A 26915-nucleotide genomic window follows, 5' to 3' on the forward strand; every position below is an offset into this window, starting at 1 on the left:
CCTCATCTAGCTCAGCTTCTCCTCCTTTACTCTTGAGATTGGAAGTATTTAGGGGCTCCAATGGAGGAAATCTCCTTCCTTCCCCAATTCCAAGGGACCTTTGCTGCTGTAACAGGCTCTACCTTCATGGGTCTATAAACCACCTAACGCCCATTTCCCATCCATCTCCCAGCTACTTAGAGAAGTAGGCAGTGGGTCCTGGAGGCTATTGGACAACAGAGACTCTTTGGTGAGGGAAGGACTGATATCCTTAGGGGCAGCCCTTGCTGGTTGCCCAGCAGCAGGGCAACTGGGGACCGAAGACGGTGCTCTGTGGTCCCCCCACCAAGGCCAGTCTCCTTACCCTGCTCCTGAGCCAGCCCTTCCTGATTAGCATGAGTAATCTGATCCTTGCTGGTTATCTAGGGTTTCCTCACACTCCCTGAAAAGTACCTTCTGAGATGTTTTGGCTTCATCCTCCCAAGGGCCATAGAAGTTAATAGATTTTTCTTAGGTATCTTGAACTCTAAAAACACTTGAGCCCCAAGGGAGCCAGGCAGAACCCACTTCCTAGGGAGGAAAGAGGTTGATTTCTATCCTATGATTAAAATGAGGAACACAAGTGAAGAAAGGGAGGGACTTGCCTGAAGTCACAGGTGGTGGTTGGCACAGGCTGAAGTTCTGATTCCCAGTCAATTACCTCGATGCCTGGAGTGATGTGGGGAGGCTAGTGCCAGTGGCCCTGGACCCACTTCCTCTGGGCTGTGGGTTGATGTTGCTGAGCCAGTGCCCTTTCTCCTCTATGGTGGGATAAGAGGCAACCCTCACAGTCACAATGCTCCCGGGTCACAGAGGTGCTGGGCCCCAGGCCAGCCTCTGCCTAGGAAGTTCCGTCTGGGAACATCTTCCGGTAGGCACTAAGGGCCTGATTCGGAGCCCTATGGCCTGTAGAACCTCACCACTGGTGGGGAAGGCTGGGCCAGACTGAGTCACCACCTGTGGTGCCGGCCCCATGGATGAAGTGGAGTGGATGCCAAGACAACCCAAGGCCAAGGACCTAAGGGTTGGGCTCATCAGCTGGGCGGGATCCTACCTTACTTTTGAGACATATAAGAATGCTGTCACTGCTACTGCAAAGGGTTTGGGCCGGAGACAGGTAACAAAGCAAACCTGCACTGGAACCACTTTTCCCAAGCCGTGTGTGTGTGTGTGTGTGTGTTGCCATTGTCAGGGCAAGCCAGGCTTTTGCTCACAGGTCTCCATTGCTCCATCTCCCCCTCTCTAACCCTGTTCTAGCAGGTGAAGCCTCAGCCCTGGCTTTGCTACCTTGTCTTGCTCTGGCTGCTCCCTCCCCTCTATCCCAGCACAGTGGGTGTGTTATCACAGAAAGGAGAGGTGGAGAGGCCAGGCTGGAAGGCAGAATTGTGGGCGTCCAGGAAGTTGGACCAGCGGGGTTACTGCAAAGTCTATGTTCCGGTTGTAGTTTGAGACTGGGGTACTCTAGAAGCCCTCAGAGATTTGGTCTTCATTTTAGAGAGTGATGTAGGCGCCTCTCGGGATGGTGCTATAGAGCAAGGCAGTGGCAAGTTCCTCTCGCTTATAACAAGGTTGATCACAGCTGAAACAGACAATTCCATCTCAACTGTCTGTGCTCCCATCCCCGTCCCCGGAGCCCGGGCCTGCCTGTAAGAGGTCTTTCTTTTCTCCTGCCATGGTGGAGAGGTGCTTTTGGGGGGCGGACGTGTTGTCTGAGTGTGCTGTCCAGGGGCGACAGTGAGAAAGAGAGAAGTAAGACTTAAACAAAAGCATTTATTGGAAAGTTAGGTATTTAAGGAAGCAACCAAGGAAGAGAGAGGGAGTTTTACGCTCCATTATCTGGAGGAGTGGGCATCTAGAATGTCTCTTGGGGTCTTGAGAAGCCCTGTGGCCCCAGTGGTGGAGGAGCCCTGAGATCTCTAGATTACCACTGGATGACAGGGTAGAAGAGTGGACAGCAAGGAGGCCAATGTGGAGGGAAGGTGGTTGCCCTCAGTGAAGGCACTGGAGTAATGCCAGGGGTGATAGTTGAAGGGCTCCTCGGTCTAGTCTCTCGGCAGTACTGATTTCCTTCTTCTCCCTCCCAATGCCTCCAGACCTGGGAGATCCTGGTGAGCAGTAAGCATGACACACAGGCTGTGGTACGACTAAGAAGCTTGCAGGGCTTCTACCTTCTGTGCGAGGCGGATGGTTCTCTGTGCTACGGCCGGCCAAGGACGAGCCATCATGGATGCTTCCTAATCCACTTCCACCGCAGTGGCAAATGGACCCTCCAGTGCCTCATCAGTGGTCGTTATCTGGAATCTGATGGCGAGGATGTTTTCTGCACCTCCCGGACCCTCTCAGCTTACCACATGTGGACCCCCCGGCCAGCCCTGCATGTCCACGTGATCCTCTACAGCCCCCTCAACCACTGCTATGCCCGGGCTGACCCCACCATGGGCCGAGTCTGGGTGGACGCACCAGTTCCCTGCCTGAAGGAATGTGGCTTCCTGTTGCATTTCCAAGATGGATACTACCACCTGGAGACCTCTGCACACACCTTCTTGTCCCACTTAGACGGTCTGGTCTCCCAACCCTCAACACAGACAGCTTTCCACATGCAAGTGCGGCCTGGAGGGTTTGTGGCGCTGAGTGATGGAGAAGGAGGCATGTTGTATCCACAGGGCACACGCCTGCTCCTGAGCCTGGGCTCTGATCCCCATGGGGGCGAGGAGTGGCTCATCCTACAGCACTGCCCTACCTGGGTCAGCCTCAGGTCCACGACTCAGAAGTTTCTCACCGTTGTCTATGGCAAGTGCTGGGTCCAACACGGCCATAGAGGGAGGGAGGGCTGGCTGCTGAAAAGAGGAAAGTATGTTTGGGATCAGTGAGGATTTTTGAAACTAATGCTAAGGGAGATCCCGAGGTCCCAAGAGGATCTCTGCTGCCATGGAGAAGGGCTTTAAACCAGGGGCATGGGCTTGGAGAGAAAGCGGCCTGGGTCTTCTCCAGGCCATTATGGTGCAACCGAAGGTGATGAAGCCTGAGGAGGGAAAGCAGAAGGAATACCAGCCATGAAGTGTGGAGGAGGGGCTGAGGCTGAGGCCAGACTCAGGCTTCTTCTGATGTGTTCTTCCCCTGCAGACGTGGATGTGTGTGCCGCCTCTGAGCAGGTAACCCCAATGTCCTTGTTCCAGTTTGAATGTGACAACAAGAGCCCTACCTTGCAGCTTCGTTCAGCCAATGGCTGCTACCTAGCCCAGGTGAGACCTTGACTTTCTGAGTAAGAGAACCCTTAAGCCCTGAGCTCTCCCTCTCCAGACACACTTTTTCCTTCTTCAAGGCAGATGATCAGATGGTGAGGTAAAGTGTGGAGGTCCTTGTCAATAAACATTCATTTTCATCCAATGGGCCCACTTTCATTCAATGGGGCCTCTTTAAAAAAAAAAAAAAACGTAAACTTTATTGAGGCATTATTTACATACAATAAAATGCACCCATTTTAAGTGTACAATTCAATAAGTTTTGACAAATGTATGCAACCATGCTACAATCATATCACAAGTTAGAGACTATTTCTATCACCACAGAAATTCCCTCTTGCCCCTTTTCAGTCAGATCCCCTCCCCTCTTGCCCTCCCCACTACCACTGGTATATAGTCTGTCACTATAGATTAGGTTTGCTTACTCTGGAATTTCATATAAATGGAATCATACAGTAATTACAGTATATATACTTCTTTCACTCAGCATGATGTTTTTGAAATTTGTCTATGATGTCATATGTATCAGTAGTTCGTTCCTTTTTATTGCTGGGTAGTATTCCATAACTCTACGCATAAACACAAACATAATTTGCTTATCCTTTCACTTGTTGATGAACACTTGAGTTGTTTCCAGTTTGGGCCATTATGAACAAAGTTGCTATGAACATTCGTGTACAAGCCTTTTTGTGGGCCTATGCTTTCAGTTATCTTGGGCAAATACGTAAGAGTGGAATTATTGGGTCATACGATAAATGTGTGTTTAACTTCTTAAGAAAATGTCAAGCAGTTTTCTAAAGTGATTGTACTATTTTACATTCTCACCAGTAATGTATGAGAGTTCTAATTGCTCCACATCCTTTCCAATACTAGGTATTGTCTGTGTTTTTAATTTTAGCCACTCTAAAATTAAATGTGTAATGCCATCTTATTGTGGCTTTGCTTTGCATTTCCCTTATAATTAATAATGTTGAGCATCTTTTCTTTTTTTTTCCAGTGTTTTTGGTGGCTGCCCTTTATTTATTTAAATTTATTCTATTTTATTATTTTTTTAAAATTTTGGCTGCATTGGGTCTTCGTTGCTGCGTACAGGCTTTTTCTAGTTGCAGTGAGCGGGGGCTACTCTTTGTTGCGGTGTGCGGGCTCAGTAGTTGCGGCTTGTGGCTCCAGAGCACAGGCTCAGTAGCTGTGGCACATGGACTTCGTTGCTCCGCGGCACGTGGGATCTTCCTGGAGCAGGGCTCGAACCCACGTCCCCTGCATTGCAGGCAGATTCTTAACCACTGCGCCACCAGGGAAGTCCCCAAGCATCTTTTCATCTGCTTATTGGCCGCTTGTATATCTTCTTTGTGAGGTGTCTATTCAGATCTTTTGTTTCTTTGTTATTGGGTTGTCTTGTTATTGAGTTGTAAGGGTTTTTGTGTGTTCTAACATCAGTCCTCTGCCAGAGTTATGTATTGTAAACATTTTCTCCCAATCTGTGGCTTGCCTTTTCATTTGCTTAATAGTGTCTTTTGAGCAGCAAGTTTTTCATTTTGATAAAGTCCAATTTCTCCATTTTATAAATGGTTAGTGCTTTTTTCTTGCCCCAGGAAATCCTTGCCTACCCCAAAGTTGCAAAGAATTTCTCCTACGTTTTCTTCTAGATGTTTATAGTTAAACTGTGGTTATAGCTTAGCTTTCACATTTATGACTATGATCCACTTCAAAATGATTTTGGAGTCTGGGCCGAGGTTCGTTTCTGTCCATATGGGATACAGCACAGATTGGAGAAGTGGGAGAGCTGAGGTCACCACATGTTTTCCAAAAAGCATCTGAAGGCATAAGCGTACCCTGGGAGAATAAAAAAAAAGCTAGAGGGTGGGATGTGGAAAAGAGGGTCTAAAATAAAAATACTGAGAAGAAAGCTGAGATTTGGGGTTCTTGCTTCCCTTCTCTGTTCCCGATCTTCTCTCCAGAGGCGCCATAGGACAGTGATGGCTGATGGGCACCAGCTGGAGGCTGAAACCTTCTTTCGTATGTACTGGCACCGTGGCAGGATCATCCTGCAGTCTCCCAGTGGATGCTTCTTGGGCATCGCAGCCAATGGCCTGCTGGTGGCCAGTGCCACCATTCCAGGTGAGCGAAGCAACACTTGCCAGGTTATTCCAAGTCAGAGACGCTTTCAGAGGGAGCGGGGGTTATGATAGAAAGACCACTGGAGTTGGGGTCAGAAGATTTGGGTCTGTATATCTGCTGAATCACTGACTTTTCATCATCACTTGGGCAAACCACTTCTCTGAGGCTCAGGTTCATTGTCTCCATCATCAGTGGAGGTGACAGCCAACCTGCCTGCCTCACACGATTATCTTGAGGATTAAATAGATTCGCACATCTCAAAGGAAGAAAGAATATTAAAATTTCTTGGCCTCCATGCTGTACTAAGTGCTTTCACAAACATTTCACAAGCACCTAGCGTGAGACGTGGCACATAGTAAGTGTTCACTAAATATTAAGATAATTGACGACACCCTTCTGCCATTAGTGCCCGTCTTCCTGCTTCCATCTGGGAAAGCACCTAGAGGCGGCCCATCCAGATAACTTCTTCCTGTTTCTTCCAGGCCCAAATGAGGAATTTGGGATTCAATTAGCCAACCGCCCCTTCCTCGCCTTGAGGGGACGGTATGGGTATGTGGGTACCTCGTCACGACACGACCTCCTGCAGTGCAATATGGATCAGCCCGACTGCATTTACCTGCTGCCCTGCCGCCAGGGCATCTACCACTTCCAGGGTGAGTAGCTCTTCTTCTTCACCCCTGGGTTCATGGTCTAACCCAGCCTTAGCCCCAGCTCAGACTTCAGGGCCTGCCACTCAGGGCCTGCTTATATAAAAGCAAAAGCAGAGTTTCTGTTTGCTTTTACACTTCAAGGCCCCCAGAGTGGGTGGGGGGTGCAGAACAGAAGCCAGCCCTCCTGTGTTTCTAGAGAGGGACCTGCCAACACAGGCAGTGTAGGGTAGTCCAGGAGGGGTGGCGTGCCTCCTGGGAGCCTCTCAGAGGCTATACTGAGGGAGGCTTTCCTCCAGAATGGCCCACCAACCTGATCTCTTCCCTCCGCAGCACAGGGTGGGTCCTTCTGGTCAATAACACCCTTTGGCACTTTTCGCCCTTGGGGAAAGTTTGCCTTCAACTTCTGTATAGAGCTTCAGGGCAGCAACTTGCTCACAGTGCTTGCACCCAATGGCTTCTACATGCGATCTGACCGAAGTGGCACCCTGTTGGCAGACAGCACAGACATTACCAAAGAGTGTGTTTGGGAATTCTAGGTAAGGTAAAGCGTGTAAGGACCGCGGGGTCTGGGACCAGGAGCTGAGGAACAAGAGAAGAAGAGAGGAGGGTGGGGAGGCAGGAGGCAGTTAGACCAAAAGGCAGCCCGGGCTGACTTCTGTCTGACAGCTGCGTCAACTCCACACATTTATTGCGAATCTGTGCCTTTTCTTTCAGGGCTTCTAGACCGAGACTTGCTGGAGAGAGGAGTCAGATCTAGGTTTCTCACTATTACGTCACGCTGACACTTGTGCTTGCCAGCCAGGCTGCAGGGCATAGGATGAGGTGTACCTGTGTAGCTCTCTTCATTAAGATGTGGAGTTTTGCCCCCTTTGTAGGGAAGGCGGGTAACTTTGGCGGGTATTCTTTCCACCCTAGGCACTTTCTACCCCTATGCCCCTGGATCCTTGGGGTGCTGATGGTACCCAGATATTTATCTGCAGCCCTGACCCCTCTCCTGAAGTCTAACCTTATCTCTTTCCAACTTACTGATTTTTTTGTGTGTGTGTGGTATACGGGCCTCTCACTGTTGTGGCCTCTCCCGTTGCGGAGCACAGGCTCCGGACGCGCAGGCTCAGCGGCCATGGCTCACGGGCCCAGCCGCTCCGCGGCATGTGGGATCTTCCTGGACCGGGGCACGAACCCGTGTCCCCTGCATCGGCAAGCGGACTCTCAACCACTGTGCCACCAGGGAAGCCCCCAACTTCCTGATTAACAGTTGGCTTGACTTCATCCTGCCATCCCCTCCAAATCAGCCTCCTCACCCTCCCCTTCAAAGGTGATTCTTCCTGCCCTCCCCACGGCCATCTAGGGCACTGCCGTCCTCGCAAACTCTCAGACTCAAGACGCCAGCACCATCTCTCCTTCCTCCCTTACATTCCCTTCACCAAACCCTGAAAACTCAGGTACCTCCTTAACAGTGCCTCTTGAGTGCTTGCTCCTTCTTCATTGCCATCGCCACAGCGGGGTTCCAGGTTTTCCACCAAGAGCCTACACTGCAACAAGGGCTCCCCAGCAGGACTCCCTGCCACCAGTCCCATTCCCACCCGATATCTTCTCACCCCAAGTTCACTTTCCTAAGATGCTGCCTCCATTCCATCATTCCCTGTTCACAGCTCTTCAGGGCACCTCAGTGCTCTTAGCCTTGTCCCTTCACAATCGACCCCGCTTTTGATATTGTATTAGACCTGGAACCAAAACTAACAAGGTGTGGTCCTTACTAGCTCTGTAACCCCAGGGAAATTGCTCTAACATGTCTAGGCCTTGGTTTCCTTATCTGTAAAATGGGAATAATATCTACTTCATAGAGTGGTGTGAAGGTTCAATGACCATATGCCTCTAGATAGAGATCCCCGTGTACATTCACTCTTCTCCTTCATTTTCTACCAGTTTTCTGCACAAACCTTTTAACTGTGGCAAACTAGGGAAAATACAATGAAATCCCACTGGGCCTGTTTTCTTATCTATTCCATGAAGTATTTGGATCGAACTAAATTTCTCAGGCTCTTTCCAGGCCTAACATTCTAGTAGACAGTGTATCAAAGTGGTTAAGAGCTCATTTCTGGACTCAGAACTGGGTTCTAATTCGATGTTTATCAGTTAAACTTGTTGTTTGATGTTGGGCAAATGAACCTCTCAAAGTCTGCTTCTTGTGGGTAAAATGGCAATATAGTGTTTATCTCGTGGTATTATTGTATTACATGAGCTGATGATAGTGAAATGCTTAGTAAACAGCCTGGCACCTAGCACACTCTCACTCCATTAGACGTCTCTCCGGATCCAGTTTGAATTCTTCGTAAACCTAACCTGTTGACTGTAGTCTCCCTGTGAATTCTGATGCAACTTTGCACTGTTCATTGGATTTTAAAAAATCACTTCTACTGCCTTTTCCTATAAACTAACCTCAACTCTGTCCTTGTGATCCCTCATCAAGAATGGAACAAATCACTTTATTCTCTCTTCCCACAGGATCTCACCAGGTTTTTCCTAAAAGCCAAAGATCAGCAAACGACCGACTGAACGTTTCTATTTCCACTTGCCTCCCAGGTCGATGGGATGCCACCTACCAAAATCCAAATCCTCCAGGAGAAACTACTACACTAAACCGAACAGGAACCCCAGAGTCAAGATCCATGAGAATATCTGTTCCACAACTTTTCCTACGCAGTTTAGCAAAACACCTGTTGCGAGTAACAATACATCACAAAAGTCCACCCCCAAGACCCTGGTGTGCCTCTGACTTGTGAGTAGGGGTGTGGATGTGGGTGGCGACTGAGACCTCGGTCACTCCAAGTTCTATCCAGAAGAGGGGAGACCAAATGGTAACCTATTCTTCTATTGATTCTCTGCATCCCCTCCAGAACCACTAGACTTTTCCCAGTGATCCCATGAGGATCCAGCCTTGCCCTGAAGGATTCAGAAACCAGATATGACTAGATGTTCTTTTGGCTTAGAACAAAGGAAGGATTATTAATGGTCATAACAGCTTATGCCTCTATAGCCCACCCTCCCTCCAAAGCTTACCAACCATCCCACCTTACCATTACCTTTGATCCAATCAGTTGGACACAACAGGTACTTTCCCCATCACTGCCTACCTCACTGTTTACAGGGAGCTGAAGTGATTTGCCCATGACTGGGACCTCTGACACAATTCTTCAAGTAGAGTAGACCCTAATGTCTATGGCTCTTTCCATCAAAACAGTTTCCAAAATGACTGTCATTCTTGCACTGTCTTCATAACTTTGGCTTTTATTTACCTACCGTCTACCCTATTAATGTCTTTCTTGACATACACTCTTTAGTACATTTATTTTAAAAGGGATATTTTGATCACTATCATAAAATGGAAGACCAGAATCACTTGCCATGAATAGAAAGTGACCATGAAAAGAAATACCATGAAAACACAGTGATGTTTCAAATCTTAGTTAGATTTCCCTTCCTTGACCAAGGCTCAGAGACTCCCTTTCCCTCTGTTAAAAAAGTAGATTAGCAACTGTTACAGAGGGGCTAAAGCGTAGGACCAAAACGAAAATTTTCTCTTTGACACAATCAGAATTGAAAGGGAGTGGAAAAGGGAAAATTTTTCTCATTGTTAACCCAATATTATATAAAGCAGCATCCAGACAGTTCCTAAAAGTTTCTCAAATACCAGTGATGCCTGACCCCTATTGCATCATCCCATAATCAGTCCCTGGTTTATAAGTCCACTGAGTAGAGAACCTGAAACCGGAACATGAGAGACATTCTGTTTGGATAGAGGAAAATGATGTCGAGTTTCTGGAAGTATGTTTCTCCTCAAGAATATGAAAGAATTTTGTAAACATTTTAATCCAATTTAAAAAGGTTGCAAACTCTAGAGACCAGGGCATCTCCTTTCCTGCAGAACATTAAGAACAGGCCAAAGATGTGGAGTGGAATATAGTCTTCAGAGATAAGACGTTGGGGGTCATTTAGTGGAGAACCCCTTCCTCAGTTTTCCATAAATACATCTACACACTGAGATGCACGGGCATGCATGTGCCCAGGAACACACACACACACACACACACACACACACACACACACACACAGGTATGCCCTGCTCCCCTTAAGTGGTCATCCATCCTCCACTTGAATGGTGCTCAGCCATGGAGCCTCGGATGACAGCTGCTTCCATTGCTGAGGTCAGTTTTGTTGCTGAAGTGAAGGGCATATTCTCAGCTGTACTGTGAATGCTGTCACCCCACAAAACCTCGCCCATTTCCTTGAGCAGTCTGTCCAGCAGGGTCCCCAGCTTGAAGGGAGAGAAGGCAGGGCGGGGCAGGCTGCACTGGATTACCCTCGGAATTTCATTCTAGAGCTGTGCTGTCCCATAGAACTTTCTGTGCTGATGGAAATGTTCTATAAAATTTACTGTCCAGTACAGTAACCTCGGGCACATGTGACTGCTGGGCATTTGACTTGGGGCTAGTGTGACTGAGGAGCTGAATTATTCATTTTATTTCATTTTAATTGCACTTTAATAGCCATATGTGGTCGGTGGCTATTTACTGAGCCCCACAGCTCTAGAGTATTTGATGATAAAGAGACTTCCTGAAGGACAACTTCTGCACTTGTACCTGTCACAGATGGGAGTAAACAAACATGCCCCCAGTCCCCCCCACCCTGCTTTGCACCATCATCATTCCATCCCCTGCTCTTCAAAAAGGAAAGAATTTGGAGGGATGAGCCCATCCCCCATTCCAAATATCTCCTCTGTCCCCCTTTCCCCCCATAGCCCTCTTTTTCCCTACATCCCAGGGCTTCCCAGGAGGAGCCGTGATTTCTCTGCAGGGAGACAAAATTGAGATGAGTTGGAACTCACAGCCAAGAGGAAGCACGCAAACATGCCCCAGGAGCACATATAAAGGGCTGAGCAGAATTTTAAAAGGGTCATTTCCACTCTGTGTGCTGTTGTGCAAAAATATATATATACATATGCAATTAAGGAGTTCATGTCTCTCTTCTTTTTTTTGTGCGGTACGCGGGCCTCTCACTGTTGTGGCCTCTCTCGTTGCGGAGCACAGGCTCCGGACGCGCAGGCTCAGCGGCCATGGCTCACGGGCCCAGCCGCTCCGCGGCATGTGGGATCTTCCCGGACCGGGGCACGAACCCACGTCCCCTGCATCAGCAGGCAGACTCTCAACCACCGCGCCACCAGGGAAGCCCCATGTCTCTCTTCTTAGATTAAGAAATTATTATACATTTTCTTAGATGTGGTCATGGTGTTGTGGTTATGTAAGAAAATTTCCCTTATTTTTTGGAGATGCATGCTGGAGGACTCAGGGGTGACGTGCCATGAGGTACTATCAGTGTGTGTGTATGTGTTATATGTGCATACATGTGGGTATATGAGCACCCAAACACCAAGATAGGTACATATCTACATACATATGTAGATATATATATACATAGATAAATACAAAGATTAGATAGATTGGATAGATAATAGCTAGATACCTAATTATATAGACACATAAATATATTAGATGATAACTAGATAGTTACATAGATAACTAAATTAGATAGATAGGTAGATAGATGGCAAACATTTTTTTTTTTTTTTTGGCTGTGCTGGGTCTTCATTGCTGCGCGCGGGCTTTCTCTAGTTGCAGCGAGCGGGGGCTACTCTTCGTTGCGGTGTGCAGGCTTCTCATTGCGGTGGCTTCTCTTGCTGCGGAGCACGGGCTCTAGGTGCATGGGCTTCAATAGTTGCGGCGCTCAGGCTCAGTAGTTGTGGCTCGTGGGCTCTAGAGCACAGGCTCAGTAGTTGTGGTGCACGGGCTTAGTTATTCCGCGGCACGTGGGATCTTCCTGGACCAGGGCTCGAACCCGTGTCCCCTGCATTGGCAGGCGTATTCTTAACCACTGCGCCACCAGGGAAGCCCAATGGCAAACTTTATAATTGTTAAATATAGGGGTGGGATTATGAGTGCTCATGAGAAAAACATGATGGACAACAGAACTACTGCTAATTTAAAAGATGTTTTTATCACTGCCAACTGGAAGCGTCTTAAGGCCAGTGTGAGAAGTGGGTGGGCACGGCTTCTGCAATCAGGTGACATATAAGAAGGGCAAGGTCCACAGATGGGGAGGAGACACAGGAAGGAGGAAGGAGCGGTGCTCTGCTTGGGCAGGCGGTATCAGATCCTTCCCATCCCATCTCCTTTCCACTCTGGACCGCCTCCCTCATCCCAGGCCTCGAAGTGGGGAGCCAGGCCAGAGCAAGACCTGATGGGTACCAAGACTGGCGATGGGGGCAGAGGAAGGAATGGCAAGGATGGCAAAGCAGGAGTGAATCCAGGGAGCTCGGCTGTGGGGGGCAAGTAGCCTGTAGGGATGAAGAGAGGGTGAGCTTGGGCTCGCTGCTGCCACCCCACCCCTCAAAGTCACTGATGGGGAGAGGGGCGGACATCAGTTCTCTACACTGGATATACACACTTGAATCTCCATCCCAGCCCCTTTGCCCGCTCTGACCGTCAATGATAGTATAGACTCGGGGGTACTAGTCTCCCCAACTTTATGGGCCATGCAAAGAATGAGGAAAACTGTATTGAGGTTCCTTTGATGACCCCGACTGGGGATCCATGCCCTCCGGCGGGTCAAGGAGTCAGTTAGCCTTCCCTACACCCTGCAGGAGTGAGGCCTGGCCTGGATTCTCACCCCAGCAGGGCTTGAGACAGGCTTGTGGTGGAGTGTCACTCAGACATCTGTCTGATGCTGTCCCCCAGAACCGCGGATAGCTGGAGGCAGCCAAGGATGCCAGGGCAGGTAGGACCGCTGTGGACACACTGCCGGGGGGTTGCTGGAAAAAGCAAGAGGAAACCCTCAGCTGCCAGTGATGCCTCCTGTTTAGCACAACTGGGACCCCAGGGCTGCACGACCCCACCCCACCCCCAGGGCTGTATCCTGAACAACTTCAGAGGGAGCCATTCACATGGTAAACTCTGAGGACGGCACTTTCTAGAAACATGTACTGTGAGGGCCCAGCGGAGTCATGCATTCTAGCTCAGGCACCCACTGGGAACGGGACAGTGATCCCTTCAGTCTTCCTCCTCTTCCTGGATACCTGTGCAGAGACAGTCCCTGGGGAGGTACTTGGTATAGTCAGGTCCTGGGAAGCACCTACAAGGTAAGGGTGGATGCACCAGAGGGAGGAACAGGGGTCTGGGGAGCAGGGAGTGGAGGTGAGAGGCAGGGAGGTTCTAGGAAAGGCAATGACTTCGGGCGGGGGGGGCGGAAATGGATGCTACAGCCCCAAACTGCCCTCCTTCCCAAGGCGGGGTGTTGGGACACTGGGGAAGAAGGATTAAATCCCAGGGATGGTAAAGTGGGGGCAGTGCAGCCCTGAAGAGCAGGGATTGTGTATGTCCAGCATCTAACACAGGGTCTGGTGCATGGGAGGTGCCGAGTATTGTTTGGTGGTTGCATGGATGGATGGAAGGATGGATGGGAAGGAAGGAAGGGAGGAAAGAAGGGTAGGTGAGTGGATGGATGGGCAGAGAAATCACCTGGAAACCGCATTTCCCCCTTGAGCTTCTCTTGTCGGCGCCATTTGGCTCTTCGGTTGGAAAACCAGATCTGAGGAGGGCAGAAACGATACAGCTGGCTGTGCGCTCCAAGGCCCAGCACCTACTGCTCTCACCACGTGCTCCTGACCTGGACTCGGAGTGCAGACCCTTCCTCAGCCCTGCCGTCCCCACTTCCTGCTCTGGCCTGGGCTCTCCGTCCCCTTCCTCAGTGCTAAGGCGTGGAGCGGGCCATGGAGAGGAAAGCTCAGCAGAAGCGCAACAGGGAGGAGCCTGGCTCCTTCCTGCTCCGAACAAGCCCGTCTCCGCCTCTGGCCGCCTTCTCTACGTCACCGTCACCGGAAGCGGAAGCGGAAGCGGAAGCCTGCCCGGCCCAGACGCGCTGTCCTTGTGGTGTGTGCACGCTGTGTGGCAGAGCTCACTCACCCTCACCGTGTCTTCAGGCAGAGAGGTGGCAGCAGCCAGCTTCCCGCGGGCCGCTGAGTCAGGGTACTGCCCACGCTGGAACTCTGCAGAGATGGAGGCTCACACAGCCAGGGCGCGGGGAGAGGAGCAAGGCCCCACTCCCCGCCCGTGCCAGCCCTGAACTGCCCTACTCCCCGACGCAGGGGCATCCACGGCCTCCAGCTCTCAGCCTCGGCCCGCAGGCCTCTGGGCCGTTGCCTCCGTGGCCCACCGTCCGCCCCAGCTCTGGCACCTTTCTCCAGCGCCTCAGCTTGGCCTGGGGAGAAGATCGTCCGATTCCGGTGGCCTGTCCCTGGGTGGGGACCCCGGGGTGCCTCGGAGCCGCTAGGTGGCGTTGGAGGAACTGGAGCCAAAACAGCTGCAAAGGGAGACAGTGGCTGGTGCTGGTCTGTGACGGTGATTCCTCTGGTCGGATGGAGTCCCCACGTCCCTGGTGCTGTAGGCAGGGCACAATGCAGGGTGAGAGCAGAGCCGCACCGCTGGGGCATCCACAGTTACTCGGGGGTCGCCGCAGGGGCACTGGGTGGGAGGGTTCGCAGCCATGGTGGGAGCATGCTTAGCATGTGGGGGGAGAGAGCCGCAAGGATGGGCCAGGCTTGCCTGATCCCGCAGCACCTCAAAAGTGCTCTGAGTCCTGTCTCCTCGGCAGATCCTGTGAACTTAGAGACCTAGGGAGCTGCGCTCTGTTCCAGGACCTGCCAACAACTAGCTGGTGGCCTTGGGTAAGTTACTTCCCTTCCTCTGAGCCTCCATTTTCTCCTGCTAGGAGAGAATAAGACCCCCTGTGAGGCCCACGTTATTGTCTTGTTGTGAGGGTGATCCAAGAAAGAACAAGAAAGGAATCTGAGGACTGTAAAATGCTTAGGTTTGGCTCTGAACATCCCTGGAGGCAGCTCCAAGACCCACCTGGCAACCTGAGCTGTGCCCCGGGGAATCTCTGGTCCTCCTGTATCGCCCGCAGGACTCGGTTGATGGAGGAGACCTGAGGATGTGGGGTGATGAGTGGGGAAACGGTGCCCAGCCCAGGTTGCATCCTGAGGATGTTTCCCCAGTATCCTTTCTCTCCTCTGTCCCGGCCCACACATCGTTCCCAAGGGCAGCCTCCTTTCAGCCCCACGCTTTCTTCTTCTCACCTGGCTCACCACCACCGCTTTTCAGAAGAGAAACTTTTGGGTCAGAAGAGAGCCCAGAAGCCCCGCCCCCCAGCCTGGGAGGCCCCACTGCCAAGTAAGAAGGGATCTTCTTCTCCCTCCCCAGACAACCAGTCTGGCAGCCGCAGTTCCGGTTCTGGGGAGGGGAGGGCACTTACACTGGGGGTCTTGTCCTGGGTGCAAAGCCCTTCAGCGCAGAGCTGGCGTTGGATCTCCCAGGCGAAGAGGGCTGGGCACTCACCCTTCAGCTGGGCGATTCGAGCCACCACAGGTGGTGTGGCCAGGCGTGGCTTGCTTCCCCCAGTCCCCTTGGGCTCCAAGACACCTGTGCGGTAGTACCGCCCTAGGATCTTGCTCACACAGCCATTAGATACCTGGGTCGGGTGAGAAGCAGGGACAGGTGAGGCATGATGGGCAGAGGGTGAGAGTCCCTGGGACAGAAGGAAGCTACAAGGCAAAGTGAGACTGACTGAATCAGGCCCCAGAGTCGAGTCTAGCCTCACCTTTGGAACCCTGAAGCTCCCTATCCCAGCCCTCAAGGAGGCAGCCCAAGCCCCAAAGGCCCTCCGAGTCTGCAACAGCCCCAGACTTGCCTTAAAGGGGCCGCTTCTCCCTGCTTCTTGTGCGCATCACTGGGTGAAGGTCCCAGCACACTACCTTAAGGCTCCGTGAGATGTCACAGGGCCGCATCCCGCTGACGGCCAGCTGCACGATCTGCTGCCGGGTGTCCAGGGGCAGAGGCCGGCCATTCACAAAGAGCCCCCCCAGCTGATTCACACTGCTGATCCCTGGGCAGGAGAAGGAGGCCTCGTACCTGAAGTCTCCCCTCTCCCCAGCCCGCCTGCAGCGTGGAGGACCCTCCTGGGAGAGGGTTACTCAGGCCCCGGTAGCCTGGCTTCCCACCACAGAGAAAATCCTCTCTCCAGGGGACTGCTCCCCTTCTGCTCCCAGGGTCCCCCAGACATGCCACTTTCTTTGGGAGCTGCCTCATGTGTGAGTCTTTGCTCCTTGGCCACATGCACTGGCCCTCATTGTCTAAGGGAAGCAGGGTGGAACGGGGAGGGAGTGACTGGGAGGGGCTCCCCCAGAACGCTGGCTGAGGGCACATGAACCCACGTGGATGGAAGCGGAGCCCGGAGCCATTCCCGCCCTCCTATGCTACCCTGTTCTTCCCACTTCTCCTGGGCATCTTACCGTCCTGCAGCATGCTCCAGGCTGGGCCTCCTCACAGAAGGGCAGGAACTGGGAAGACTGGGGAGCGGAGTTCCTCCTGGGAGCTCCTTTTTTGTTCTTGAGGCTGGACCTGCCGTAATCGAGGGTTCCTTGGGCAGAATCCCTTGCTTAGAATGGCCTTGGGGTGTTTTGTGATAGAGGATAAGGTTTCTAAAGTTTGCCAGTAGATTGGCTACGAAAATTGAATTTCTCTTTACTAAACCTTTGAATTAAAACATCACAGAGCCAGCAGAGGACTGGATCTTTCTGGATGTCCTGATAAGGGCCTGGGAGGGTGGGAGGGCTTTCTTTCTCACATGTTCCATACAAGAGGTCAGGTAAAAATGGACGATGCTTTCCCTTTTCCAAACGGACCACTGTCGCCTCTGACCCCTCAAAAGCCTTGTCAGCCACCAGGTGATACACTTGGGACCAAGTCCTGCCTCCTAAGCTCAGGATGCTATGCCCAGCCAGAGAGGGCACCAGGGACCAAAGATCTCCATATCCCTGGTCTGAGGTGGGGACCAGGTTCAAGGCTTTGCCTTTACTCTCATGCAGGTCCTGATGTTATGTTCTCCAAACCACCAGCCAGAAAGCTTCCTTCAGAGCACCTCATGGGAGGGTCTTGCTCTGGTTTTTGATACTCTCCAAGAAGGTCTGGGGAAACACCAGGGCTCAGCTCTACCCGCTGGCATTGAGGCTTGGGTCCCACCCCCTGGAAGTAGAGATGAACAAGCCTGAAGTCCTGGTTTGTCCCAGAAGACACCTCTCTTGACAGCTTCTAACCCGCTGGGGTTGCTGCTCCCTGTTAACTCTGGAGAGGTCTAGATCTCATACTTTCAGAGGCCAAGTCTCTGGGACCAGACACTCATTCTTGCAACTACTGTTTACCGAAGACATGTCAAAGGGAGAGAGGGAGAAGCAGGAGAGAGCTGTCTCTGATCTGTATAGAAGCCAGTGCGAGCACGAGAGAGTTTCTTGGCAGCCCAGGACACAGGTCGTGGGCCACCACATCCGTCTTGCTTTTATCTGCTAGTAGTGGGAGTTGAAGCCTCCCCCTTTCATGCCTGGACCCCTGGCAGGGCTGGAGGTCCCCCCAGAGAATAGCTGATGCATAGAACTTTCCTGTAATAACCATGCCATCTTGGCTCAGTTAACTAATCTGCAATTATTTACTGAATAAGGTACTAATCATGAGCACATAGCTGGTTGTTCAAGATGAAGGGAGTAAAAAGAATAGGGACAAGGTTTTCGCCCTCCAAGAGATTACAGTGCAAGCAGGGAGGAGGGACGAGCGCGAAGGAAACAACAATGAACTCACAAAGACTATGGCAGCCAGAGCGACTTGATAAATTTCAGGAGATAAATCAGCTTTTACTCACTCCTCTCTAGACGGTTAGAGACACATTCCCCTGCATGCTCTCATCTTTCCAGAAAGGAAGGAAGGCAGAGGTTTCTCCAGAAAGAAAACTGAGGCAGAGATTGGGGCTCCCACAAATCAGGGATCACCCAGGGAGTAAAGCTCAAGGAGGTTTAGAAGCCAGTCCCTCCTCAGAAGCTGCAGTTTCCAGCTTCTAATCCTGAGGCTCTCTTTCTCTGCCTCCACGCCTGCTGCCTCCAAAGCAATAGAGAGAGGAAAGTCAATCTGGGGATGTAAAGGCTATGCCGGGATAGCGGGGGCAGGTGGAAGCTCAGAAAATCAGCCGAACCCTGAATCCTTGATAGGACTGTGTCCCCCCGGGTGATCAGAGCTCAGAGGAGCTGTGGGGTCTCAGGTTCAACATCCAAACCTAAATCATCTCCAAACCTAAAATCACCCCAACTCAAAACAGAAAGCCATCCCCGGTCACCACACCACACATTTCCAACGTTCATATTAACTTGTCTGATGAAAGAACTGGTCCTCACAAGATGGGAGAGCAGGAGAGGGGGCTGAAGGGGCAGGAGGGTGGTGGCTGCAAAGACAAAGGACGAGAGAGGTTGGCTTGGCCACACAAAGACATGGAACCAGCATGAGAGGCGGAGCAGACAATGAGCCTGCAGTGAGCTACCTGTTTGGTGGGGGGGTCTCAGTCTCCTGGCCTGGGCTCCTGAGACCCCTGCAGGCTCCAGGGATGGTGGTGGTGGTCTGGTCCTGCTAACAGCCTCCACTCTGCTCCTGCTTCAGTCCTGCCAGGGGGTCCAGAGCCACAGAAAGCCCGTGCTCAGGAGCAGAGGGCAGCCTTCTGGGAGCAGCCAGTGATGTCACAGGCCATGAGCAGAGGAGAGAGGAGGAGGGAGGTGTGCATGGGGCTGACTGACACCGGCCCTGAGTCAGGGCAAACCACAGCCAGTGACCCACTGTGTCCTTCCACCGGAAGTCCTCAGAGCCTACCTTGCGCCTACCTGCCACCCTGAAGCAGGTACAGAGCCAGTCTCATGCAGGCCCCCTGACTCCTGAGCACACCCACTCAGGGGCCAGTACTCCTGAAGGGAATGGGGAATAAGGAGGATGGGGAATTTCAGACTGTGTCCGCAAGGCTTTGAATGCACGGAAGCCCAAACATGAATTCCAGAACCACAGACACAGCTTCCCAGCCAGAACGCACTTCTGGGTTCCAGGTCAACTCCTGGGTCCTATGTGTATTGCTATAAAAGGTCCATGGGTATATAGACCAACACCTAAATACCGGCCAAGTTGGCTCATGGATCTCTGAGAGAATGCGGTGTGCATAGAGAGAGTGTCACATAGCACCAGTTCTTCCCAAGAGTGTCCTCACCAACCCTTCAATTGGCTCCTTGACTGAGGTGACGCCCAGGATGAGTTCTTGCCTGGAAACTGGGGGACCCGGGACTTTAGAACACTGGCAACAGGAGCGATGGAGGGAATGAGCCTCTGAAGGGAGTTAGGTTGCAGGTGGGGTGTTTATCCATTTCTCGATTTATCAGGCTCCATTCTACGCGGGATTTGGTGCTTTTAGACTCTGAGCTATGAATGACACTCCTGTTCCCGCAGAGAATACCACAGGTTATCTGGATTGTTGTTCAGGTGGGGGGGCCAGTAGCTGGAAGGGAAACGAAGCCCCCAGCGCATGGAAGCTTTGTTGCCACCATGGTCTCGGGCAGACCCCTTGTGAAGGAGCCGGCATGGGAAGCTCTTTGGGTCCATCGCATACCTTGGAGTCCGTGAAACCCTCTCAGAAGTCAGGCTGAAAGTAAGCAGGGTGTGGTGCTCTAACACTAGACCCAGAGCGGGGAAGAATAGGTTTCAGTGGTAAATGCTTTGGTTTGGGGGGCAGGGGTGTTGATGTTGTATGTTCAGCTTGATCCTAGGATTGAGAACTCTTATTCTCAAAGCAGGGCCAAATATATCACAGAAGTGGGTTTTCTACCTTACCCTGCCATGTACTGCCCTTCTCTTCCAACCTCCTCCAGCATCCTCAGACTAGCCTGGAGCCCTCGGGGACAGGGGAGACTGCAGCAGGCGGTTTCAGCACCAGGGGCAGGACAGCACACGCTCGGGTGGCTGTAGAGGCCATTCACTCCCAGGGCAGCTGGGACTGCTGGTCCCTGGCCTCTGCCATGCCTGGGTGAGAGGAGTTCCCAAGGAAGGCATGTGGTAGCTCTAATCTTACTCCTCCTTTCCTGCCTCATCCCTTCCTCTTGATTTGCCCCTGCATCTGGGGGACGAAGGCTCCACGTCCAGACCCACTATTCCCATAGACAGCTGTGTGAGGGTGGAGATAGGGGTGTCAGGGGGAGAAGGGACAAGACCTGGCAGATGGTGGCGGCAGCGATTTCCCCCATAAACTACCTTCTCCCCCCACCTTTACAACACACTCTTGGGTCTGAACAAACAGAGGCTTTCGACCCAGAGGTGATGGGGGGAGGGAAAAGAGAGGAAGGGCTGTGGCAGGGGGGCCTCGCCAGCCCAGAGGCTCAGCCACTCAGCCCTCTGCCCAACGCACCAGACTGTTTGAGAAGCAAATATCTGCCTTCACTGTCTGGCTCTCTCAACCTACACACACCCCCCAACCCCGGGCTTGGGGCTAATTGTCCCTCATTCACTGGGCCCAGGCCCCAGGCTGCCGCCAGCCCCTGCCATCTGCTGTCAATTATACATTAACTCAGAGGTCTTGCCACCCGCCAGCCAGCCTGTGCGCCCCTCTCCAGTCCGCCCACGGCCATTCCTGCTTGTCCTTCGCCCTGTTGTAGAGCCCTGACAGCTGGCTTCTTCTGCCCTTGGGAGCCCCTGGTGTAAAGCCCTGTAGCTATGCGAAAAGATCTGTCCTCGGGAGAGGCGGCTGGAGTTCCCCTGCCCTTTTCAAGGGGCCAGCAGACAAGACAAGCCCGTGCGTAAAGCTGGAGAGGGCAGGGCGCAGCCAGAACAGAGACCGACGGCTTCCCTCTGACACCTCACCCCGGCCTTTGGGCACTCACTGGGGGTGGAAATGCCAGTTCCAGGCTGTTTCCGCCCCTCCCTGTGGCACCTCCCTGTAGGCTGTGGGGTTCTGGCTCCCATCTTCCCTCTCTCCAGCGAGCCCCATCTCCTGCCAGCCCTCAGCTTTCCAGAGCGCACTGGCCACCTCGCCTAAACCACTCGCTGGCAGCACGTGCCTCCGAGTTTAAAGTCGTAGTAGTTTCCTGGCTACAAAAATGTGGGGTATCTTCAAGTTCCTTGGATATTCCTGAGCTTGGTGCTAAATCTGCAACTGCCCACACTGCCAACCCTACTCTCCCAGCCCACACCCCGTTATAACACTTGCAAATCCCAGCGCTTTTCCGCTCAGCGTCTGAAACGCTGGCTACTCAGCTCCCTCCCTCTGAATGTGCCACAGAGAGAGTGAAGAGCACTTCCTCCTAACTGGGGACACAGAAAATGCCCCCCTCTTCCCTCTTTTTCAACACGGGCCCCTAACCTCTGAGCTCAACCCTCCCCTTGTTTCACCTAGGACCAGGCTTTGCCGGGTGGGGTGGGGAGTCTTTATTCCCCTAGACAACCTCCAGCAGAGCTCGGGACTTCAGGGGTTAGAGCCAAGGGCTCCAGGAGGCCAGGTGAGGAAGAGCCCAGCCCAAAGCTGCCAGGTCTGGCACTGTGCGCCTCAGACCTCAGTGGCCCATCACTTGTGGAGAGTGCGTCCTTGGGTCCAAATGCACATCAGACCTGCCCAAGGGGAAGGGGCTGCATCCTGACTGGGGTTTTCAGACCCGCCTGGTGACCCAAAGTTCCATTTATTCCTTGGGGACAGCTAGCTCTGTGCTCTGCAAATCTTCTCCACTCCATCCTGCCCAACTTTGCATGACGTGGAAGATCTGGGGAGGAAGATAGCATTCCATTTTTAAAATACATTTTATTTTAATAGGCTTTGTATTTTAGGACAGTCTTAGATTTACAGAGAAATTTCAAAGATAATACAGAGAGTTCCCATACACCCTATACCCAGTTTCCCCTATCATGAACATCTTACACTAGTATTTGTTATAATTAATGAACCAAGATGGATATGCTATTAATAACGAAAGTCCATACCTTATTCAGATTTCCTCAGCTTTTCCCTAACGTCCTCTTTCTGTTCCAGACTCCATCCAGGACGCTACATTTAGTCCCCAGGTATTCTGAGGCTCCTCTTGGCTGTGACAGTTTCTTAGATTTTTCTTGTTTTTGATAACGTATAAAATTTTGAGGAGTTGTAGAACATCCCTTAGTTTGGATTTGTCTGATGTTTTTCTCATGATCAGACTGGGCTTATGGGTTTTGAAGAAGAAGACTGAAAAAGGTAAAGTGCGGTCCTCGTCATGTCACATCACACGTCAACGTGACTTACCTCTGTTGATGCTGACCTTGATCATCCGGTTGAGGTAGCGTTTATTGGGTTTCCCCACCGAAGTTAATCTTTCCCCCTCTTTTCCATACGGTACTTTTCTGAAGGAAGTCCTATGTACAACTCACACTTAAGGCGTGGGGAGTTACGCTTCACCTGCTTGAGAGTGAAGTGTCTACATTGATTTTGGATTTCTTCTGCTTAGGAGACTTTTTACTTCTCTCACACTTATTTGTTCAGTAATGTATGTCTGTCAATATGGACTACAGATACTTATTTTATTCTTTGGAATATCATTATCCAATATGCTACATTTTTTGTTGCTCAAATCGTTCTAGCTTTGGCCATTGGGAGCTCTTTCAGTTGCCTCCTTTGTCCCTTTGACATACCCCCATTTTCATGGGGCTCAGTTTTTGTTTTGTGTGTGTTGAGTGTCTCCTTATTTATCTTGTATATTTCCTGCCCCAGGCCTAGAATCAGCCATTTCTCCAAGGAGCTCTGGTACCTTTTGTTGGAGAATGGTATGAGAAACAAAGACCTGGGCACTAGGCATGCTTGCTGCCACTGGGGTGTCAGTGCTTCTGGGTTCTTTCAGCTGACAGAGCAAAGAAATATACATGAGTGTACTAATCCATGTATATAGACATATCTATAAATAGTTCCATATGTAACCATTTGCATCGATATTAAACTAAACATGAGTTCATACTGATGTCTCCAACTCCAGTCCATTATCACATGGATCATTCTGGTTTCCTCCCTTGCTTACCTGTGAAGTCTGTACAATACATAAGTACAATTTATTTTACCTTTAGTCTTACAGACTCCACTCATTTCCAAAGTTACTTAAATCAAGTAACTTGATTTTCCCCACTCCCGTCCCTGAAGCTGTTTCATACATTTGTAATACACTTAGATTATTTAGTCATATTCTGCAATTCGTTTTAGGATTCCCTAACCTCTAGGTAGTTTTTTAAAATTTGTATACGTTAAGTTTCATTCTCTGTCCTGTAAAGTTCTATAAGTTTTGATAAATGCATAAGGTTGTGTATCCACAAGTACAGTATTACACAGAGTAATTTCACCGCCTTAAGAGGTCTGTAGTGCCTCACCTATTCAACCCCGCTCCCTGCCTGCAAGCCCCTGGCAACCACTGATCTTTTTACCATCACTATAGTTTTGCCTTTTCCAGAACGTTATGTAACGGAATCATACGACAGGTAGCCTTTTCAGACTGGCTTTTTTCACTTAGTAATTTGCACTTAAGATTCCTTCATGTCTTTTCACGGCTTGATAGTTCATTTCTTTTTAGCGCTGAGTAACATTCCACTGTATGGATGAACCACAGTTTATTTATGCATGCACTTACGGTGGACACAAGTTTTCAACTCCTTTGGGTAAATAGCAAGGAGTACACTTGCTGAATCACATGGTAAGGGTATGTTTAATTTTGTAAAAAAACTACTAAACTGTCTCCCGAAGTGGCTGTACCATTTTGCACACCCATCAGCAATGAATGAGAGTTCCTGTTGCTTCACAAACCCATTAGCATTTGGTGTTGTCAATGTTTTGGATTTTGGCCATTCTAATAGGTGTCTAGTGGGGTATATCATTGTCATCTTAACTTGCATTTCCTTAATGATACAATGTGGATAATCTTGCCATATGCTTATTTGCCATCTGTATATCTTCTTTGGTAAGATGTCCAGTTAAGGGCTTTGATCCATTTTTTCATCAGGTGTTTGTTTTCTTATTGTTAAGTTTTAAGAGTTCTTTGTATATTTTGGATAATATTCCTTTATCAGATATGTTTTTTGCAAATATTTTCTCCCAGTCTGTGGCTTACCTTCTAATTCTATTCACATTGTCTTTCAAAGAGCAGAAGTTTGTTTTTTGTGTGTGTGTGGTACGTGGGCCTCTCACTGTTGTGGTCTCTCCCGTTGTGGAGCACAGTCTCCGGACATGAGCAGAAGTTTTTAATTGTAATAAAGTCCAGCTTATCAATTATTTCTTTCATGGACCGTGTCTTAGGTGTTGTATCTAAAAAGGCGTCACCATACCCATAGACTTTATTTTTTTAGAGCAGTTTTAGGTTCACAGCAAAATTAAGAGGAAGGTACAGAGATTTCCCATCTACCCTCTGTCCCCACACACGCACAGCCTCTCCCATATTCGATATCTCCAGTTTGTTACAATTGACGAACCTAAGGTGTAAATTCTGTAGATGTTCTTTATGAAGCCGAGGAAGTTCCCCTCTATTCCCGGTCTGATGAGAGTTGTATCATGAGTGGGTATTGGATTTTGTTCGATGCCTTTTCTCCATCAATTGATATGATTTTGTTTTCTTCTTTAGCCTGTTGATGTGATGGATTGCATTCATTGATTTTGAAATGCTGAACCAGCTTTGCATACCTGGAGTAAATTCACTTGATCATGATGTATGATTCTTTTTAGACATTGCTGGGTACAATTTACTAATATTTTGCTGAGGATTTTTTTCATCTATGTTCATGAAACATACTGGTGTTCGGTTTTCCTTTCTTATGATGTCTTTAACACTTTTGATATTAGGGTAATTAATATTGGTCTCATAAAATGAGTTAGGAAGTGTTCTCTCAGAGATCCAGCTTTGAGACTGAGGACAGGGTTTATCATGCACGTGTACAGAACACTCACTCTAAGTATCACACTATAATTGTTGTTACTACTGTTACTAATACTATTATGTGCCAACAGGTGACGCCGTGATCTATTGACTGAGTTCACCCGTTCCAGCCTAGGACCTTCCCAGCCCCGCCCTTGCTGCCTTAATTCTGCACTCCTGTCATTTCAGTCTCTCTGCTCTTCAGTTTACCCTCTTGATCCCTGGGCTCATTAAGCCTACTATATGAAATTCCTTCTCTGACCTAGAGCCACCTTATCTGGAGATAGTGGGGTGGCTATCTTTCTGCTGCCTTTGAAATATCCACAAACTTCTGCACTTTTGAAAGGGAAGGGGAGGAGGAACATGAGTCATTGATGATCCCAGGTCTTTGCCTCTATGCTTTTTGAAGGTTGTGGGATCTTGGTCTTGGTCTCACTATAGAGTGAGAGGGGACTGAACTGTTTTAATGTGATCTAGTCATCACTGAAACTATGTCTGTAATAGGTCCTACCTAGGAAAGCTCAGTGCTCCAGCTTGGGTAACTTTCCGCTGCTTAGCAAGACCCAAAGGCAATGGGGAAGAGAGCTCCCTCCCCAAGGATAAGGATCTTACCTCGGTCCCAGGAATCCAGAGCTCGTCATCTTTACTGTGTCCACAAAGGCCCCCAAAGCAACATCTGCTCAGCCCAACAGAAGTCACTCTACTACCCAGAGGACAAGCTGTGTAAAGACAGGTAATTATAAATCAAGTCTCATTACTGTCTCTGGCTTGGCACCATCAAGCACAGTAACCAGGCTTTGAATGGTCCGCGTCCCAGGTTTCATCATCAGCCCAGCTGGCATCCCTTTCACCACCAACCCTCAGCTTACCTAATTTCTCTTTACTGTAGTCCTCAGGTCCACTTCTTGTTCGCTCTTACGCTCTCAAATGTCCACTACGTGAAATCAATTATTTTAACCTTCCTTAGACGGCTCCACATTTCTCTCTCTCTCTCTCTTTCTCTCTCTGTCTCTGTCTCTCTTTTGTGGAAGAAAGTGCAGCAGCAGTGATGTTTCATGGAAGCTTCTGTTTACTCTCTGATTCTCTTTTCTTCTCCCACTATTCAACATTTAGATGGTTCACCAAAGCCCTCACTTTCTCCACCCACTATGCCGGTTTCTCTTGTCTCTTGGTACTTTGAGTTCTTTCTCTTAGTTTTCTTTCTGTTTCTCATAATATATAATAGTAATTATCCCAGTCAAGCTGTATTTGGAGAGACGCTGGGTGGAGCTGCTTGACCTCAGCCACGGGGGATCAGCTACTTGGGAGTCTGCCTGGGAGAGCCAGGTGGCCCTGCAGGGTCTGCACGTGGGCTCCCCCTGCAGCCTGCCCAGTGCTCTGCATTTCGTAGGGACCCTGAGTTTGATAGTAATTGTTCATAACCCAGGCTTCCTTCATCACCTCTCCCCTGAGAGTCCGAGCACTGTGATTGGCAGGGGAGTCAGCATCAGGTCAGAAGGGGGAAAAGAGATGCAGACTTGGGAAAGACTTGGCACCTGCCAGCGCTCTGAAACACCAGTTCTCCTTTAAATCCCGTATCGTCCAATAGCCGCTCTCCACACCATGAGTCTGACTTCCTCCAGGGATGGAATTGAAAACACATGCTCTGGAACCCAACAGAGTAAAATCCTTTGGGTGTTATTAGCCTTGTTAAGGAAGCTGGGTTTGAGAATAGAATTCTCTTTTTTCAGGAGAAAAGAAGGAATTTATTTTAAACCAACCAGTAAAAATATCAGTCAAACTATCTAACGTAATTGCCCAAAGATACCAATCTTAGTAACTCAGAAAAAAATGATTCTGGTGGATCAGTAATAAAGAATGCTGATTTTACCTCTGGTATTTTCTTTTCTTTTTACATTGTGGGAAAATATACACCACATAAAGCTTACCATTCTAGCCATTTTTAAGTGTAAAGTTCAGTGGCATCAAGTACATTCACAGTGTTGTATATCCATCCTTACTATCCATTTCCAGAATTTTTCATCA

The 26915-nt window shown here is 50.0% G+C and overlaps 2 protein-coding genes across 5 annotated transcripts; one reads left to right on the forward strand and one right to left on the reverse strand.

Annotated features, from left to right (window-relative positions):
• The first annotated feature begins 16 nt into the window (after positions 1 to 16).
• Positions 17 to 10718, forward strand: FSCN3 (fascin actin-bundling protein 3). Of its 4 annotated transcripts, none has more exons than XM_019924447.3 (7): positions 17 to 1135; positions 2112 to 2808; positions 3142 to 3260; positions 5219 to 5378; positions 5861 to 6031; positions 6359 to 6564; positions 8612 to 8742. In XM_019924447.3, exons 1-6 carry the CDS (start codon positions 992 to 994, stop codon positions 6562 to 6564), a joined length of 1497 nt encoding a protein of 498 aa, XP_019780006.1. In that variant the 5' UTR covers positions 17 to 991; the 3' UTR covers positions 8612 to 8742. The 4 variants fall into 4 exon arrangements, with proteins under 4 accessions (XP_019780006.1, XP_073665997.1, XP_073665996.1 ...); XM_073809896.1 differs by having other exon boundaries at positions 8534 to 8660; XM_073809895.1 differs by lacking the exon at positions 6359 to 6564 and having other exon boundaries at positions 8534 to 10718.
• Positions 10719 to 11612: 894 nt separating this feature from the next.
• Positions 11613 to 25531, reverse strand: PAX4 (paired box 4). Its single transcript, XM_073809468.1, has 11 exons — positions 25503 to 25531; positions 22250 to 22347; positions 15891 to 16021; positions 15392 to 15607; positions 14989 to 15064; positions 14315 to 14440; positions 14044 to 14126; positions 13600 to 13669; positions 13158 to 13213; positions 12752 to 12893; positions 11613 to 12419 (listed from the first exon to the last, which is right to left on the reverse strand). Exons 1-11 carry the CDS (start codon positions 25529 to 25531, stop codon positions 12232 to 12234), a joined length of 1215 nt encoding a protein of 404 aa, XP_073665569.1. The 3' UTR covers positions 11613 to 12231.
• Positions 25532 to 26915: the final 1384 nt, after the last annotated feature.

This window comes from Tursiops truncatus, chromosome 9 (assembly GCF_011762595.2).
Source record: "Tursiops truncatus isolate mTurTru1 chromosome 9, mTurTru1.mat.Y, whole genome shotgun sequence".
NCBI lineage: Eukaryota > Metazoa > Chordata > Mammalia > Artiodactyla > Delphinidae > Tursiops > Tursiops truncatus.